Raw genomic sequence first — 14,832 nt, forward strand, 5'->3', positions numbered from 1 at the left:
TTTAATTAATTGTATTATATCCATGTTGGGAGACTTGACCCATTCAAATCATCGAATATGTATAAAAAAGAGTGTTGGTTATAAAGTTTAAGAAACGACTCCCGAATTTGACCAGTTTAATTAATTTTATTAGGTTAACCCTTACATTCCATTTCCCACCAAATTTGTGAATTTAGGTTGAATTTAATCGATTTTGTATCATAATCATGTTAGCTTAATTTATTTATTTAATTAATTCTGTTTTGTTCATTTTTTAGACTGGACCAATTCAAAACATCCAATGTACGAATAGTGCTATTTATCAAATTGCATAAATTATTCTCGAATTTGACCAGTTTAATTAATTTTTTTAGGTTAACCTTATGTTATTTTGACCCAATAAGTACAAAAACTTTTATATTAATGTGATTTTTTTTATTTTTTTTTGTCAATATAATTTTTTTTTTTTTTTTGTCAATTGATGGTATTATTTTGAAAACTAAAGGAAGTTAATTGTGTAATTTATTGATATGAAATGAAAGATTTAGTAATTTTAAAATTGTTAATATTTTATTTTCGTATTTTATATTCATTTTTTAATTAAAAAAAATATTAAACACTTGTTTAACCGACCATGCTCATTTAATATCAAACATATTACATGGTTATGTTTTTTATTTTTTTTTGGAAAAGCACGTGTATCGATCCTACGATACACGGAACATTTAAATCATAAAATTAGACCTACTTACCTAGGTTGTCGTCGTTGTTGTTTTTTTTTTAAAGAAAAAAAGGGAATTTTCTCCGGTGCACCCGTGTTCAATTGCATCAATATAATTGGACGGCGTCAGATTCACGCAAATCCAGTCAAAGTCAATCTCAATTTTTTTATTTTTGGAAGGTAAAAAAAAAAGGAAAAAAAAAATTGATACTCCAGCAATTGCGTATTAGTTTCTTCTAACACCGACTTAGATATCTTGCTTCCAACCCAAGTACAAAGAAATTTCTGCAAATTGATTCAGTGTCGCTGTTTCTGAAGACCTCCTTTTCTTGTGTTTTTTTTCGGCTAACATAGTCCTCCATAGAGTTATATACACTCATATATATATAATTATATATATATATAGTTCAATCCTATACAGGAGCTCCGCAACTGTTATCCCTAAATTATGCCGCCGCGCGCAGTGAAACGACCCTCCACTGCCACCGCCCTTAAGAAGAAAACCCCTATCAGAGGTACTTTCTCTTTTTCTCTCTCGCTCTATATATATATTCATGTATGTAGATATGCATGTGTGTGAAGTTTGTTTCTTTTTCTTGATTAAGTGTTTCGTGGTCTGAAATTTTGAGAACCCTAGCAAGATAATCTTTGATGGCATGATGTTTGTGAAAAGGGTACATGCGAATTGAAAGTCGGGAGGGGAATTGGTTTAAATTAGGCTCTGTTTGGTTGCTAAGAAATTCAGAGGAACGGAAAGATGAAAAGGAGTTTTCTTTTTTAATTTATTTTTTTCAAATAGTCTTTGATAGCATGATGTTTTTTAAAAGGGTGTCTTTAAAATGAAAGCCCTGAGGGTAATTGGTTTAAATTAGGCTCTGTTTGGTTGCTAAGAATTGTAGAGAAACGGAAAGATGAAAAGGAGTTTTCTATTCTCAATTTTTTTTTTTTTTTGAGTTTTCTAGTCTTTTATAGCATGATATTTTTGAAAACCTGTGAAAATGAAGGGGAATTGGTTTTAGTTAGGCTGTATTTGGTTGCTAACAAATGTAGAGGAACCTGAAAGATGAAATGGGGATTTTTAAAGTTTTTGTTTCCCTGTGATAAATAAGTCGTATTCAAACTAAGTTACTAAATATTTATCTGAAAATACTTTTCAGAACAGAAAAATAAGCTGACTAATCAACACAGGATGGAAATTATTAATAGACATAAATGTGTTAATTGGAACTTTTCCTTTTCGGCTTGAGTAGCATTACTCACAATTAGATTATCTTTCCTGGAGTTCTGTTGTTTGTTGGGTCTTGAATAATAAAAATTTGAAATTAAAAAATTTGAATTCTTTCCGCTACATTTCGTTATCCCCAAAACTTCCTTTAAGGTAGTTAGAAATCAATTTTTTTTTTTAAATGAAATTTTCTTTCTTTCTTCTTCTTTAGCAATATAGCTGGTCAACCATTACTTGAACCGCCTATTAAGTAGTGATCTTATGCTCTGGGATGATATTGGGGTAGTTTTAGTTCTCAATACTTGAACATGTAAGTGTGAATTGAAGAACTGACATAATTATAAGTATTTTCCTTTGAGCCAGCTCCAATTGTTGCGTTATATGTTTTATTTAAAGAAACTGTTTCTTTGTGATAATTGGGGGTTCTTATTATTTTTTTGCATCAGCAGAAAATGAATACAAGGAATTTGTTCCTAGAGAGTTGGACGAATCGGAAAGGTTGGAACTTGAAGATAATGACATCCACACTGATGCGGAAGAGCATGGCGGTGGAAATGTTGGGATGGAAAGGCACTGGGATATGGAAGGTAGTGAGGACAGTATAGATGGGGAAAACGTGGCGGATATGATGGAAGGTTACGAGGAGTTGCGGAAGGAAGAAATGGGCAAGGAGGGTGTCAGGGACGAACATGGAGTGGAGCTAGATGAGTTTGAAAGCGAGCATCATGACGTGGTCAAAGAGAGGCGGAAAAGGAAGGAATTTGAGGTTTTTGTTGGGGGATTAGATAGAGATGCCACTGAGGAGGACCTAGGAGAGGTTTTTAGTCAGGTGGGTAAAATCACTGAATTGAGGCTCTTAAAGAACCCAATAACTAAGAAGAACAAGGGCTTTGCTTTCATACGTTTTGCAACTGTTGAGCAGGCCAGGCGTGCTGTCAATGAACTTAAGCATCCAGTGGTATCAATCAACTTCCTATATGTTTTATCTTCATTTTCTTTGCATTTGGTGCTGTTGAACTCTATATTGGAGAACTTACTCCGTTGTTTGTTGTCATGCTAGCAACCAGAATAAATTTCTTAATTCTCCAAAATGGAAGAAAATGTCCTGTTGCTATTTATCTGTTGTGATCCTGTCTAGCTATGCTAAACTCACTTCAATTTAACAATCAAGGGTAGCCTTTGTATATGTTTAGCACGTGTAACTTTATCTAGTTTCTAGACTACCCTAACTATATATTTTATTATGTGAAGATTGATCAATCAATGCAACTTACATGCTAATAAGATTGTTCATTTCAGACGTACTTTTCCAAAAGGCCATTCTGCTAACAAATGTATCATATTGACCTTGTTTTCAAGGACTAGCTTACTCAATTTCAAATTAACCTTCCTGAAGTTTTCCCTTTTAAATGATTAAAGTTTTCGGGTGGTTTAGCGTGAGCATAAGTTCAAGTCCGGTGACCCACTTTGTGCAAATAATATCAAACCTTAGGTTTTATCCAGTCTACCCCTCCTCGCACCCTTAAATTAACGAGGACCAATGCAGTAATTGCCTTTCATTTTTCGCATGTGTATTGTGTGTGTGCCACCTGCCATTCGCTTGTTGTGGAGACAATATCTGACCAGCGCGACATTTATAGTTGTGGATGGCCATCCAATCACATCTATGTGTTCCTTCCCTCCCCCCACCCCCCCAAATAGATTTTTCACAAGATGATAAAATATGACTTGAGGATAACACACTTGTAAAGAAAAATTGCTTTCTGTCTGGCAAGTGTCATACTCGTACATTTATATTTTAGTTTGGAATTCTGGCTGACCTTCTCAAACGCTATTAGATTCATGTGTAACATGCCTACAACAGTGAGACACGACTTTCTTTTATTGTACCAAAGAGTATAATTGCATGGGAATACATTATAAGCATTTTATGTATTTTGTGTCAATATCTCATATTCATCTCCTTTCAGTGTAGTATATGAATGATATTTTTTTGCCAGGTTAATGGGAAGCAATGTGGCGTAGCGCCGAGTCAAGACAGTGATACATTGTTTGTTGGTAACATATGCAAGCAATGGACGAAGGAGATTGTAAGTATTCTGAAACACTACTGGCTTTCTGGTTTTCAGTCCAGGTCTTTAATTAGGCTTTGACGCTTCATTTGAATAGTTGGAAATTACCGCAAAGTAAAAGAAACAGAAAATTTCTGAACTTCTTTGGAATTTGAATAGGAAATGAAAAAATTTTGGGAAAGGAAATTAGGATCCCTGCTGGCTAATTTTCTCAAAAACATTTCTTGTATAAAAAACAAGAAAGGATTACTTTCCTATGAAAGTAATCCTTTCAAATTTTCCTTTCCTATCATGCCTAGCGTTTCTGTCCACCACTTCTCTTCTCCAGTTTCAATTAAAACAGATTTCAAATTTGTTTTGGTATCGAAATAATTCATTGCAACTATTTCTTTTTCTTTTTTGTTTTTCATATATATCACAACAAGATTGAAGTTTTAACATGATATGAGGACTAAGTAATACATATTTTCGGTGAGACTTTCCATTGTCTAGGTTTATTTACTATTTAAAAATGGATTAGGCAATGTTGAGTTTTTATATATTTTTTATTTATTTTCTAAGAAAGTAGTAAAAGATGGTTGTTTTAAAATAAACCCACGTAAAATTACTTTTGCTTTATTATGAATAAAGACATTTTTGGCATGTAATTTTTTTTTTCAACTTTCAAGTTTTCCGAACTATAAAATAGAATTTTCTTCAACTTTCCTTGAAAAAAAGTCATTGTATCAAAATGCATACAAGAAAACTCATTTTCTTTTATTTCATTTCATTTTTCAGTACTTTCACTTTCCAAAATCTTTTCCGTCCTAACCAAACGAATCCTTGACAAAGCGTGTTCCTTTATATTTCTTTTGCTGGATCATGACGATTTTGCTTTTGTAGCTGAAGGACAAGCTTGCTGATTTTGGTGTTGAAGATTTTGAAGAGTTGACATTGGTCGAAGATACTAAAAACGAGGGTATGAATCGGGGATTTGCTTTTCTCGATTTTTCTTCCAGAGCAGATGCCTTGGAAGCTTGCAAGCGCTTGCAGAAGAGGGATGTTGTGTTTGGCACAGATCGAACAGCTAGGGTTGCATTTGCAGACACTTTTATTGAACCTGATGATGAAATCATGGCACAGGTGTGTACATGTTGCATATAATTATTCATCTAATTGTATTGTTTCTTTGCATATGAGCTATCTATATATAATATAAATCCCCTTCTTTTGTGCGCTTGTGTTCCATGTTCATGTTGGACTGCAAATTAATCAACCCATGTTTATCAACCTCCCCTTTAGATGTATATTATTATTATTTTTTGTCATTTTCTTCTTGATTCTTTTTATTCTTCTTTTGTTATTCTGCTCTTGAGGTCCTAAATTTGTTCATGGACACATGGAGGCAACAGTTAGTTTTATATTGGAAGGAGGAGTATTAATGGACTTATAATGTGTTGATAGGCCTTCAAGGATCAGCAGATATAAAAATTTTTCTGAGGGTGTTAATTCCTCAGATGTTTTTGTCTTGTCTTTCTTTTTTAAAGAATTTCTAGTGCTTCCATATGAGTTTTTGTTACTCGTAGTCTCTTTCATGCTTGAGAACAAAAAGGCCTCCCATTTGATGTCTTCATTTAGCAATGCCTTTGTGCTACTTCTTGGATATGTGTGGCATTGTAACCACATGCACTTGTTCAGAGGCTGTTTTCTCTATTCATCACATAGTTGCTTTCATGCATGGATACGAATACGACATGACACAGATAAACAAGATACAGAATGGGAAGAATATGTCAATAAAATGATAATATATTACTAATATATAAAAAAATAAAATTTGATTAGTTTTCTATAATATTATGAATGTAAATGCAAGCACCAATATGTTCATAAATAAAATGACAATTAGATAAAACATGCAGTTCATTTCATGACATATACAATCAAGCATCTTACCAAGTAAACGTTCATGATTCATCCATGTTGTCATTGAGCGTGAAAGTGATGGGTTCTTCTGGAAACAACGTAGTTTTTGAGAGAGAGAGAGAGGGGTGGGGGTTTAAGTCGATGAAACAAAGGTTAATGTAGATGGAGAGAGGGTGACGATGATAATAGCCAGATAATAAAGAAAACAAAGAGTAAAAGATAGAAGCCCTAACCATAAATTGAATAGGAAAAAGATGTTGGAAGAAAAACCCTAACCCTAGAACTTTAATGACTGCATATCTGTTAGTAGATGGCTAGACTGACGGTCGGCGGATCTCTCTTCTTCTCTCTATTCCTCTCTCTCTCTCTTTGATTATGCATTGATGAGTGCCGAGAGTACCAATTTGGGCTTTTAAGCCCTTTTTGTTTTATTATTTTTTAACCTACAAACTTTTTTTGCATTAGAATCAGGCCTCCGTTTTTTTTATTTTTTTTATTTTTTTAATTATTTTTTTATAAAAAATATTTACAAATTTACTTAGCCGTATCCCTGAAGTTTCCATCCGTATCCCTAATATATCCGGACAAATCCCAGCTGTATTTGATATTAAAAAAAATATTTTAAAAATTCAAATACTTCCCAGCCATATCGTACACTTGTCCAGCCTTATCCAGAGCATATCCATGACAGACGTGTTTGATAATTCCATGACAACCTTAGGGAAGTAATTATCCATGCTTCCTAGCTTTGTTGCGTAATGTATGATGATGGATGTTGACATACATAAAAGATTGATGTTAACTAATGGCCTAAAGATTCCAAAATGGGAAACTGAAGAGCAAAGCAATCATTCTAGTTTTGGTATTTTAGCATTCTTTAAAATTAGCTTGTAGTGCAGAGGGCATTTTGTGCAGAAGTCAACTCCTGGACAAAATTTGATGGAGGGAAACTTTTCTGTATGTCCCATAATTGGTTCTGCTATTTATTAATTTGAGACATTTGGATTGGGTGATGATATTTACTCCCCTTTTATCCACTTGCACTCCGCGTGTTTTTTGTTAAAAAATGATTAATTTACCCTTAAAAAACACATTCACATTTCATTAAGAAATTATTATGTATAAAAAAATTATTAAAAAAAGTACAATTGCACTCTAGTTTTGTGGAGTAATTTTGTCATTTCATTTATTAAAATATTTCAAATGGAGTGCATTTGGTGAAAATTGGAGTGAATATAATCTCTCTTTTGGATTTTATCTCTATTTATTCCTAACGTACATATTGTAATGCTACTTTTTCAACTGTTGAGAGGGAAAAATTATTTTTACACTGAATGAAGCATTTATATGTCTCCACGAAATTTTCAATTTGTTTCTAAAAGTTGACTCTTTTTAATTTATAAGCTTCGTCTTCCCAAGGTTTGAAATGAATTCTTCAATTTGGGGCTTCAGATAATTCACTGAGTTCCTTTTGTCGTTCTAAATGCGTTAAATTTCAATCTTGGCATTCTATGTTTAATCTGTAATAGAGAGCTTCTCTACTGTGCCTAGAGATTTATATCTGCTAAAATGCATTGCTGTATACTTAACATTTAACCATAAAACCTTTTGGAATAGCCTGAAGAGTTTCTGTGCTTACCATTTTATTTATTTAATTTTCAGGTCAGGATTGTATTTATTGATGGTTTACCTTCTACTTGGGATGAGGATCGCGTCGAGGAGCATCTCAAAAAGTATGGGAGGATTGAAAAGATTGAACTTGCTCGAAATATGCCAGCTGCAAAAAGAACTGATTTTGGATTTATAACATTTGATACACATGACGCTGCAGTGGCTTGTGTTGATGGTGTTAATAATTCTGAGATTGGTTATGGAGACAAGAAGGTATCCCATTGTTTGTTTCCCTATGCCCATCAAATTGTGTTGGTTTGGACATTTTAAAGGGAAGAGGACTTTTCTATATTCTACAGTAAAGAAGTTCCGTGTTCAGTTTTTTTTTTTTTAAAAATAGAAATAATTTAATTTTCGTTTGGAGGTCGTGAAACATTGTGCAAGGTTTCTATGCTTCCTTATCTTCAATTTAGTTTGGTAATGTCATCAAAATTTTTGGTATGGTTTGAAGTGATGATGGATTAATTTGGCTTTCATAAAAATAGTTGAATTATTTGTAGGTGAAGGTTAGGGCAAGGTTATCTAGGCCGCGGCAGAGAGGTAAGTCTTCTAAACATGCTCGAGGAGGTTATCCAGTTGAACATGGAGGTCTTCGGGGTGTCAAAACTTCATGGGGCTCTAGCGTGCCTCACATGGATTCTTGGAGGTTCACAGGCCGTAGTGGGAGAAGCATTCAAAGTCGTAGTGCATATGATGGAGGTCTTAGGCGATCACTTGATTCAAGGGATAGACACCCAATCATGGATGTGGTTCCTGATAGAGTTGGAAGCAGGAGGAGATTTCCTTCCCCAGAAAGATCCTTCAGCAGAAGGTCTCCTGGTATGTCATTCCTTGTCGTAAAGATAGCAAGTGCATAAATTTTCTTTCAACACTCTCTTATTTATTATTATTTTTTTATTTGTTTCCTTTGGAACAGTTTTGTCTTATGGAAAGAGCAGCTTACAGAAAAAGTACATGCGGGAAGATGAATCTTTTTCTAGGCCACATGATTTTGCTAGATCTCATACGGAGAGGCATTCTTACAAAGTTGCCTACCCTTCACATGGATCTGGGTACTTGGAAAGTTCCCCAAGGAGTTTTTCTCATGGTGTTACTCGTAGAATGTCTCCTCTTTATGATGATGATGATGATGGCTATGAAAGATATATTGAGCAGCCCTCAAGCTATCGGGAGGGCCATAGCCGTGATTACGGTTCATTTTCTGGCTCAAAGCGTTCCTATTCAGCAATTGTGAGTTATTTTTTAAGGTTTTGCTCGCCTTATTTACTGGTTTTGTTGTGATTTTAGCACTGATGAAGTTTACCCCGATTCTTCTAGGAGGAAGCTCATCCTCGTCATGCTGAATCATCAATTAGGCAGTCAAGAGGCCGTTCTGACTATGGGGGTAGCAATTCTCGCGTGCCGTATGGTGAAGTTTCTTATGGGAGTGACTCTGCAAGGTTGATCAGTCCCTTGGACATCATTTTTAGATGCTTTCTTCCTTTTGCTGATTGTTAATCCAACTTTTTTAGGCTGAGGCGTGGCTCTCGTTCAGTGTATGACGGGGGTAGGAATTCTTCAGGGCATTCCCATGGACTGTATGACACAGGCACATCAAGTATGGGGTACAGAAGAGGTATTGGTAAATAGCTTCTTACTCTTCTCTTTTCTTTTTCTCTCTGATGATTGATATTTTGAATGTTGCTTCATAATTTTAATCCTTGCAGAGGAGATCAGCAGAGGGGCTTCAAGGCGTTCTCATGAAATGTATGATACAGGCACATCAAGTATGGGGTACCAAAGAGGTATTGGTAAATAACTTGTTTACTATTATTCCTCCCTTCTAATCTTTATTTAAATGTTGCTTCATAATTTCTTCTCTTGCAGAGGAGATCAGAAGAGGGGATGTGGAGGGGCTCTATTCCAGCTATGCTAGGGATCAATCTTCCAGGGATTACTTGCCTTCTCGATCAGATGTGTGTTCCTCATACTTGTGCTCTTGAAAACAATTCCTTTTTCTTCTAAGGTATTGCTTCCAGAATTCCTCATTTTGTTCCTTTTTTTCTTGGTCAGATGGATGCAATCTCATACTCTCCTGTCTACACAAGTCGTCGCATAAATGATGGCTACTTAAGTGGCAGAGATTCAGGGTCATATTATTAAGGTGAGTTTGTCTATTGTTTGCTCTGCAATCATAAAGCACATCTCAGATCTATAAACAGGTCCATGGAGTTGGGGAGCAATACCTTTTGGAGGATTGAGTTATTGGTGCTTAGCTTGATGCCTCCCTGTAGTGTTATCATGAATGATTTAGGGAGTGGAAGGCCTTCAGACAAAAGCTTTACTGGTTCATTCAATTTATCTACTGTAATATGGGATCAGAAATTAGGATGGTTTCAAGGATAAGATCTTCCACAAGTGAATGTTGAAAGATTCAAGAAACATGTCCTTAGCACTTTGTTATGTAATTGAAAAGAGAGTATCTTGGAATTGTCATGTAAGAAATACTGATGCTTAGTGGTAGTTCTTCCTGACTCTACCTGGGTGGTGGATGAACAGAGATCTCATAAAAAGAACATCTCCCGGCTTTTATTATGTAACAGTTTGAGTGTCCTGTGGAAATCTGGCAATAAGCTTCTTGGTATGCTATATTTTATAATGGATAACAATTTTATGATTTCATACCAGTATAAAATTCAAGTGGGATTTCGATGAACATCTAGAATGATGTTTGAGTAGAAGTTGCTCTGATAAACTTCACACGCACAATTTTTTTGGGATTTCTACATTTCTTATTGGTCTTTATCGAAGGAATTAGACATTTTTTTAATCGTTATCTTGCTTTACAGAGTTTTATCATAGAGACAGGTGATTCTTAGTGGAGAGGTATTTTGGCCTGTTTTAGCTTAGGGTTTGAGGAGATCCCTGAATGGAGTAATAAATGTTAAACCTTGAAGATTATGATGAAGTTTAAGCGATTCAAGTGAGATGCTCTTGGGGGACTTGTAATTGTTAAAAAATTGTCATTTTCAACTCATTTAAGTGAGAAAATGCTGGGGTTTATGACTCACATTATTGGTATGGTACTGTGGCAAAGTAGTGATATCGAGATAGGAAGCAATAATTTACAAATATAAGTTAGAAGCCTGATTGAGTACCTTTTGACATGGTTTATTTAATGCTGTGACAAAGTTGTGAATTGTTGCAGAGGACGATATCTTTTTGACAAAGTTAAAAAGAAAGCAAGCATACTTGGATATGTTTGGCATGCATTGAATCATCACATTAGATACTTGCGGAACTTTATGTGTGGTGCAACATGTATAGTTCTTGGTTCTTTATACACTTGAGTTGTAATTAGCTGTTCTATAGTATAAGCTCAAGTTTGTTCACTCTTCATACTGGATTTCTTTTTTCATAGAATGTAAGGTTATGGGATTGCTTATCAGAATAACTGAAGGTTTAATGACTGGAATTAATCATCTAGATACATTGAGATACTGCAATTTCGGGAAGAGGAAGTTGGGGAAGGTCGTATAAAAATGTCTAGATGAGGTTGATGTGAAAGTGATATTTTAACCGTTCTTTTTCATCTTTACTTTTTGGAGGACTAGACAGCAGTTATATGACCGAAATACAAGGGCATTATCACTCTTAGAATTTGTCAGAATTCTTGAAGTTGTCGTCCTACGAATTCCAGGAACTGTCCTAATAACTCATGTTGGCTTGGCAAGAGTTGGTGATTGTATTGGTAACTTCATGGTGCCACAGGGCCTTACACATTAGTGATCCAAAATTAACGATTTTAATAAAGAGCAAGTCTATAATGGCATCATTATCACCATTGGCTTGTGCTCTCAGCCCATTAGATCAAAGGGCTTGGAGCCTCCCAATTGAAGGGCTTTGTGCGCGAGCTCATGTGAGAGCCCCTCGTGCCACCGGCTCCTTCTGAACACACAAAAACTTGGATTTTGGGGAGGGAAGTGGTTGTTTGTATTCAAATTCTGCACACACCTAAATACTTATCAAAAAAAAAAAAAAAACAATTATGCACGCACCTAAATCACATATTTGTGGTGATTATGGAATCGATGAAGCTGGTTGAGATTATGTTATTTTTTCTTGAGGATAGCATTATCACTATAATGTTCCTTTGCAGGGAAAATTTATGTTCTATTCATGTTAATGTCCCGTGGCTTTACAACTAGCCTATCTGGTTGTTTATGAAAGGGATATATTGGGACTGCGTTTACAATATATTCATCCATTTGAGCTGAACTGATTGATCAGACCGCCTCAGGTTGACGAGCTTCACTATTTGCCTGTAAAATGATTGGTGTAATGATTGGTTAAGAAGAGAAGTTGAAAACTTTTTTTTTTTTTTTTTGTTTTTAGTTTAATTTGAATAGAATTATTCATTTACAATTCTCAAGATCGAGCGAGTGTTGGTTTGTTTGAGTATGATGTATCCTGTTCAGCCTTTCGAAACTTTATTTTGCATCAAGTTAGTCATAGCCAAGTGACCATATTATTGCGACGAATGTTAGAAAGTTTTGTTAGAAATTAGCAATATCCAGTATGTTTTCTTTCATATTCCTTGAAAGGGCAGAACCAGGATTCTTTTGTAGTGTTGGTTTCATTCATATAGGCTGCCAGTCATCGTGATCTTAGGCGAGATTACAAACTGCATTTCTTCCAGAACTGTTATATCTCATTTTCTTGGGATCAACCAGGAAATTTTGGTTCTTTTCTTCCTGTGCCGCACCGCAAGTTTTCTTGGCATCTAGATATCACAACTGAGGCTATACTCAATTGGCATTGGTGGTGTTGCAGCAACAACAGAGATCCAAACGTTAAATCTGTAGGGGAAGAAGGTTCTTTTAGTCCACAATCTGTGTTTATCCTACAATCTGTGTTTATCCTCCTCTTTTTTTTTATTCATATCCTCAGTCACGAAAGTGTGGAGTTGACAGAACATCGAATTGCCATCTTGTTCAACAATTTGGCTCCAACCAAGATTTGTAAGAGGCAGTGTTTGTATTTGATATGGCATTTATACCCATTACCTTCTTCTTTTTTTGTCTCTTCTGAACATGAGAAACTCAAGAGATGTGATAACTTCTAGAACAATAATATATCTTCCGAACTTCTAGAGCAATGATACATACATCCTCCGAATTCAGAAGTTGAGACCTTACGCGTTAAGGACTATTCCATACCCAAAATATGCTGAAGGACAGGGGTACAAGACATTTTTACTAAACTTTGACAAACTATAGCAAATTGGTGCAAGTTTCCAATTGAACTTGCTTTGACCTATATAGCTAGGTTGTGGGATGTTTTCTATTTGGCAATAGCAGATGCAGAGCTATGATTAGAGTCTATCGGTGGTGTAATGTCAGTAGCATTAAGCAAACTTGTCAGAGATGAGCTCACCAATATTGAAAGTGATCGTGAAAAGATAAAGCTTATCATTGTTTTACTTTTTACAAGTCAAGGAATTGAGAAATGGTCCCGTCCTATCACAGACCTTCATGCGAGTTAGCTTTATTTATTTTTGAGCCACGAACCAAAAAAAACACTTTTATGTCATGCGTTCTAAAAATTATATTTGAGTGGAGAAAAAAAAAAAAAAAAAAATTATATTTGATGGGTGGGCATTAAACTGTTCTAAAAAGTCCATTTATCTAAATGCAGAACTATTCATTTATACGCTTTCACTTCCCATCTAAATCGTGGAATAAATATAACTTCTAACAACCTGTATATATATTTATTAATCAAATTTTCTTTATTTTTTGGGTTAAGTGTAAAAAACCTCACTTTGTACAAAATTAATTCTTATTTTTTAAAAATGTATATACAAGTCCAGAACTAACCATTTTTTTACAAAAAGTAAAATTAAAAACTTCATTTTACCCTTTTATTTTTCATTTTACCCCACCTATTTGTGCATATAATCCCTTCTAAACCCAATTCGGCCCTCTCTCTCTCTTGTTATATTATACAATATATACATACATACATACATACATATATATCTTCTCCAGTGGCCACCTGCCCCAAGAAGAAAGGGTGGAAGAGTTTGTGTCAATTGTTGAGAAGTTTTTAGAAAGAGTTTTTGGTGGCTTGGAGGAGAAATGTCTGCAAGCAGCAACTGGAGATCTGTATCAATCTTTGATATACAACTTGCTGATGTTAATTTGCGAATTTTTGGGTACAACCTGATGCAAAGACTAGGGCTTTATAGCAAAATATTCTCAAACAACAGAAGAATTTATTGTAAAAAGAAACAATAGTTTAGAAATTGCAATATCACACCGATCATATATATATATATATATATATATTAAACATTCAATATTTTACAATATCTGCCCTTGTAGTTTATTATCTGAAACAGGTTGCAAGAAAACAGATATAAAGCCCATCAATCACAAGTTTGCTTTGCCGCAAAAAAAAAAAAAAAGAAAAAAAAAAGTAACTCTCATTGATTGTAACTCTCTCTCTCTCCCTTTTAACACACAGCACAAACGCACACCTATGCACACAGATATCCTCTGTTGTGGTCTTCTGTATAAAATCTATGATTTGAAAAGTGAGTGTTTTCGAAAAATTTCATTCGGATTTACAAAAAAAAAAAAGAAAAAGAAAAAAACTTAAATGAGGAATTATTTTAGTTCTTGATTTTGCCTTTTTGAAAAATGAAATGATACGTTACTTTTTAAATTTAATCATATTTATTACGAGATATGCAAATAGGTACCATTTTCTGAAAATGGTTTCTTCTCATTTCTTAGATTTGAACCGGTTGATGTTTTTTCTCTCCAGACAGCCAAGGCTACGGGAATCCGACGCGGCCTTGAGTTGTGCACAATTATTGGGTTTGAATATTTGGGCAAAAAAGCTTTGTTTGGGTAATTGGAGGTGATGATGGGTTGGTGTGGGCCGGGAAAAAGCAACAAGCAGCTTTGGTTTTCAATTGGAGGTGATGATGGGTTGATGATGGCCAGAGAAGATTAACTCTAAAAATATATCTATATATATATATATATATATATATATATATAGTATATACACATACAGATATGCATATCCATCCCTAACACACATCAACAAAGCTCCAAACATGGCTCTCAGTTTGTTTAATTTTGATTGGATTTTGCTTCTATTTGGTGGCGGCGAACAGTGGGTCTGGGGTTTGAATTGACGCTCCGATCAGTTTTGTTGCAGAGGGTGATTGTGGTTGCACTAGGCGGTGATGGGTGGTGATAATGGAG

The 14,832-nt window shown here is 34.8% G+C and overlaps 1 protein-coding gene across 3 annotated transcripts; it reads left to right on the top strand.

The window, feature by feature from the left end:
* Nucleotides 1-904: 904 nt before the first annotated feature.
* Nucleotides 905-13,867, top strand: LOC132300283 (uncharacterized). Of its 3 annotated transcripts, XM_059797302.1 has the most exons (13): nt 905-1,215; nt 2,375-2,883; nt 3,926-4,015; nt 4,880-5,119; nt 7,565-7,786; nt 8,074-8,392; nt 8,490-8,803; nt 8,891-9,012; nt 9,085-9,194; nt 9,280-9,357; nt 9,440-9,528; nt 9,626-9,716; nt 11,712-13,867. In XM_059797302.1, exons 1-12 carry the CDS (start codon nt 1,149-1,151, stop codon nt 9,713-9,715), a joined length of 2,250 nt encoding a protein of 749 aa, XP_059653285.1. In that variant the 5' UTR covers nt 905-1,148; the 3' UTR covers nt 9,716; nt 11,712-13,867. The 3 variants fall into 3 exon arrangements, with proteins under 3 accessions (XP_059653285.1, XP_059653284.1, XP_059653286.1); XM_059797301.1 differs by lacking the exon at nt 11,712-13,867 and having other exon boundaries at nt 906-1,215; nt 9,626-11,602; XM_059797303.1 differs by lacking the exon at nt 11,712-13,867 and having other exon boundaries at nt 907-1,215; nt 9,085-9,188; nt 9,626-11,602.
* Nucleotides 13,868-14,832: the final 965 nt, after the last annotated feature.

This window comes from Cornus florida, unplaced genomic scaffold, assembly GCF_030987335.1.
Source record: "Cornus florida cultivar Cherokee Brave unplaced genomic scaffold, ASM3098733v1 CherokeeBrave_3.0.0_Hap2_Chr03, whole genome shotgun sequence".
Classification (NCBI taxonomy): Eukaryota; Viridiplantae; Streptophyta; class Magnoliopsida; order Cornales; family Cornaceae; genus Cornus; species Cornus florida.

What these genes read in the sequence shown, in the direction of transcription:
- LOC132300283 (XM_059797302.1), top strand. Translation starts at nt 1,149, where the DNA reads ATGCCGCCGCGCGCAGTGAAACGACCCTCCACTGCCACCGCCCTTAAG. An exon ending in ATGAACTTAAGCATCCAGTG is followed by an intron (nt 2,884 to 3,925) that starts GTATCAATCAAC and finishes TTTTTTTGCCAG; the next exon opens with GTTAATGGGAAGCAATGTGG. An exon ending in AGCGTTCCTATTCAGCAATT is followed by an intron (nt 8,804 to 8,890) that starts GTGAGTTATTTT and finishes CGATTCTTCTAG; the next exon opens with GAGGAAGCTCATCCTCGTCA.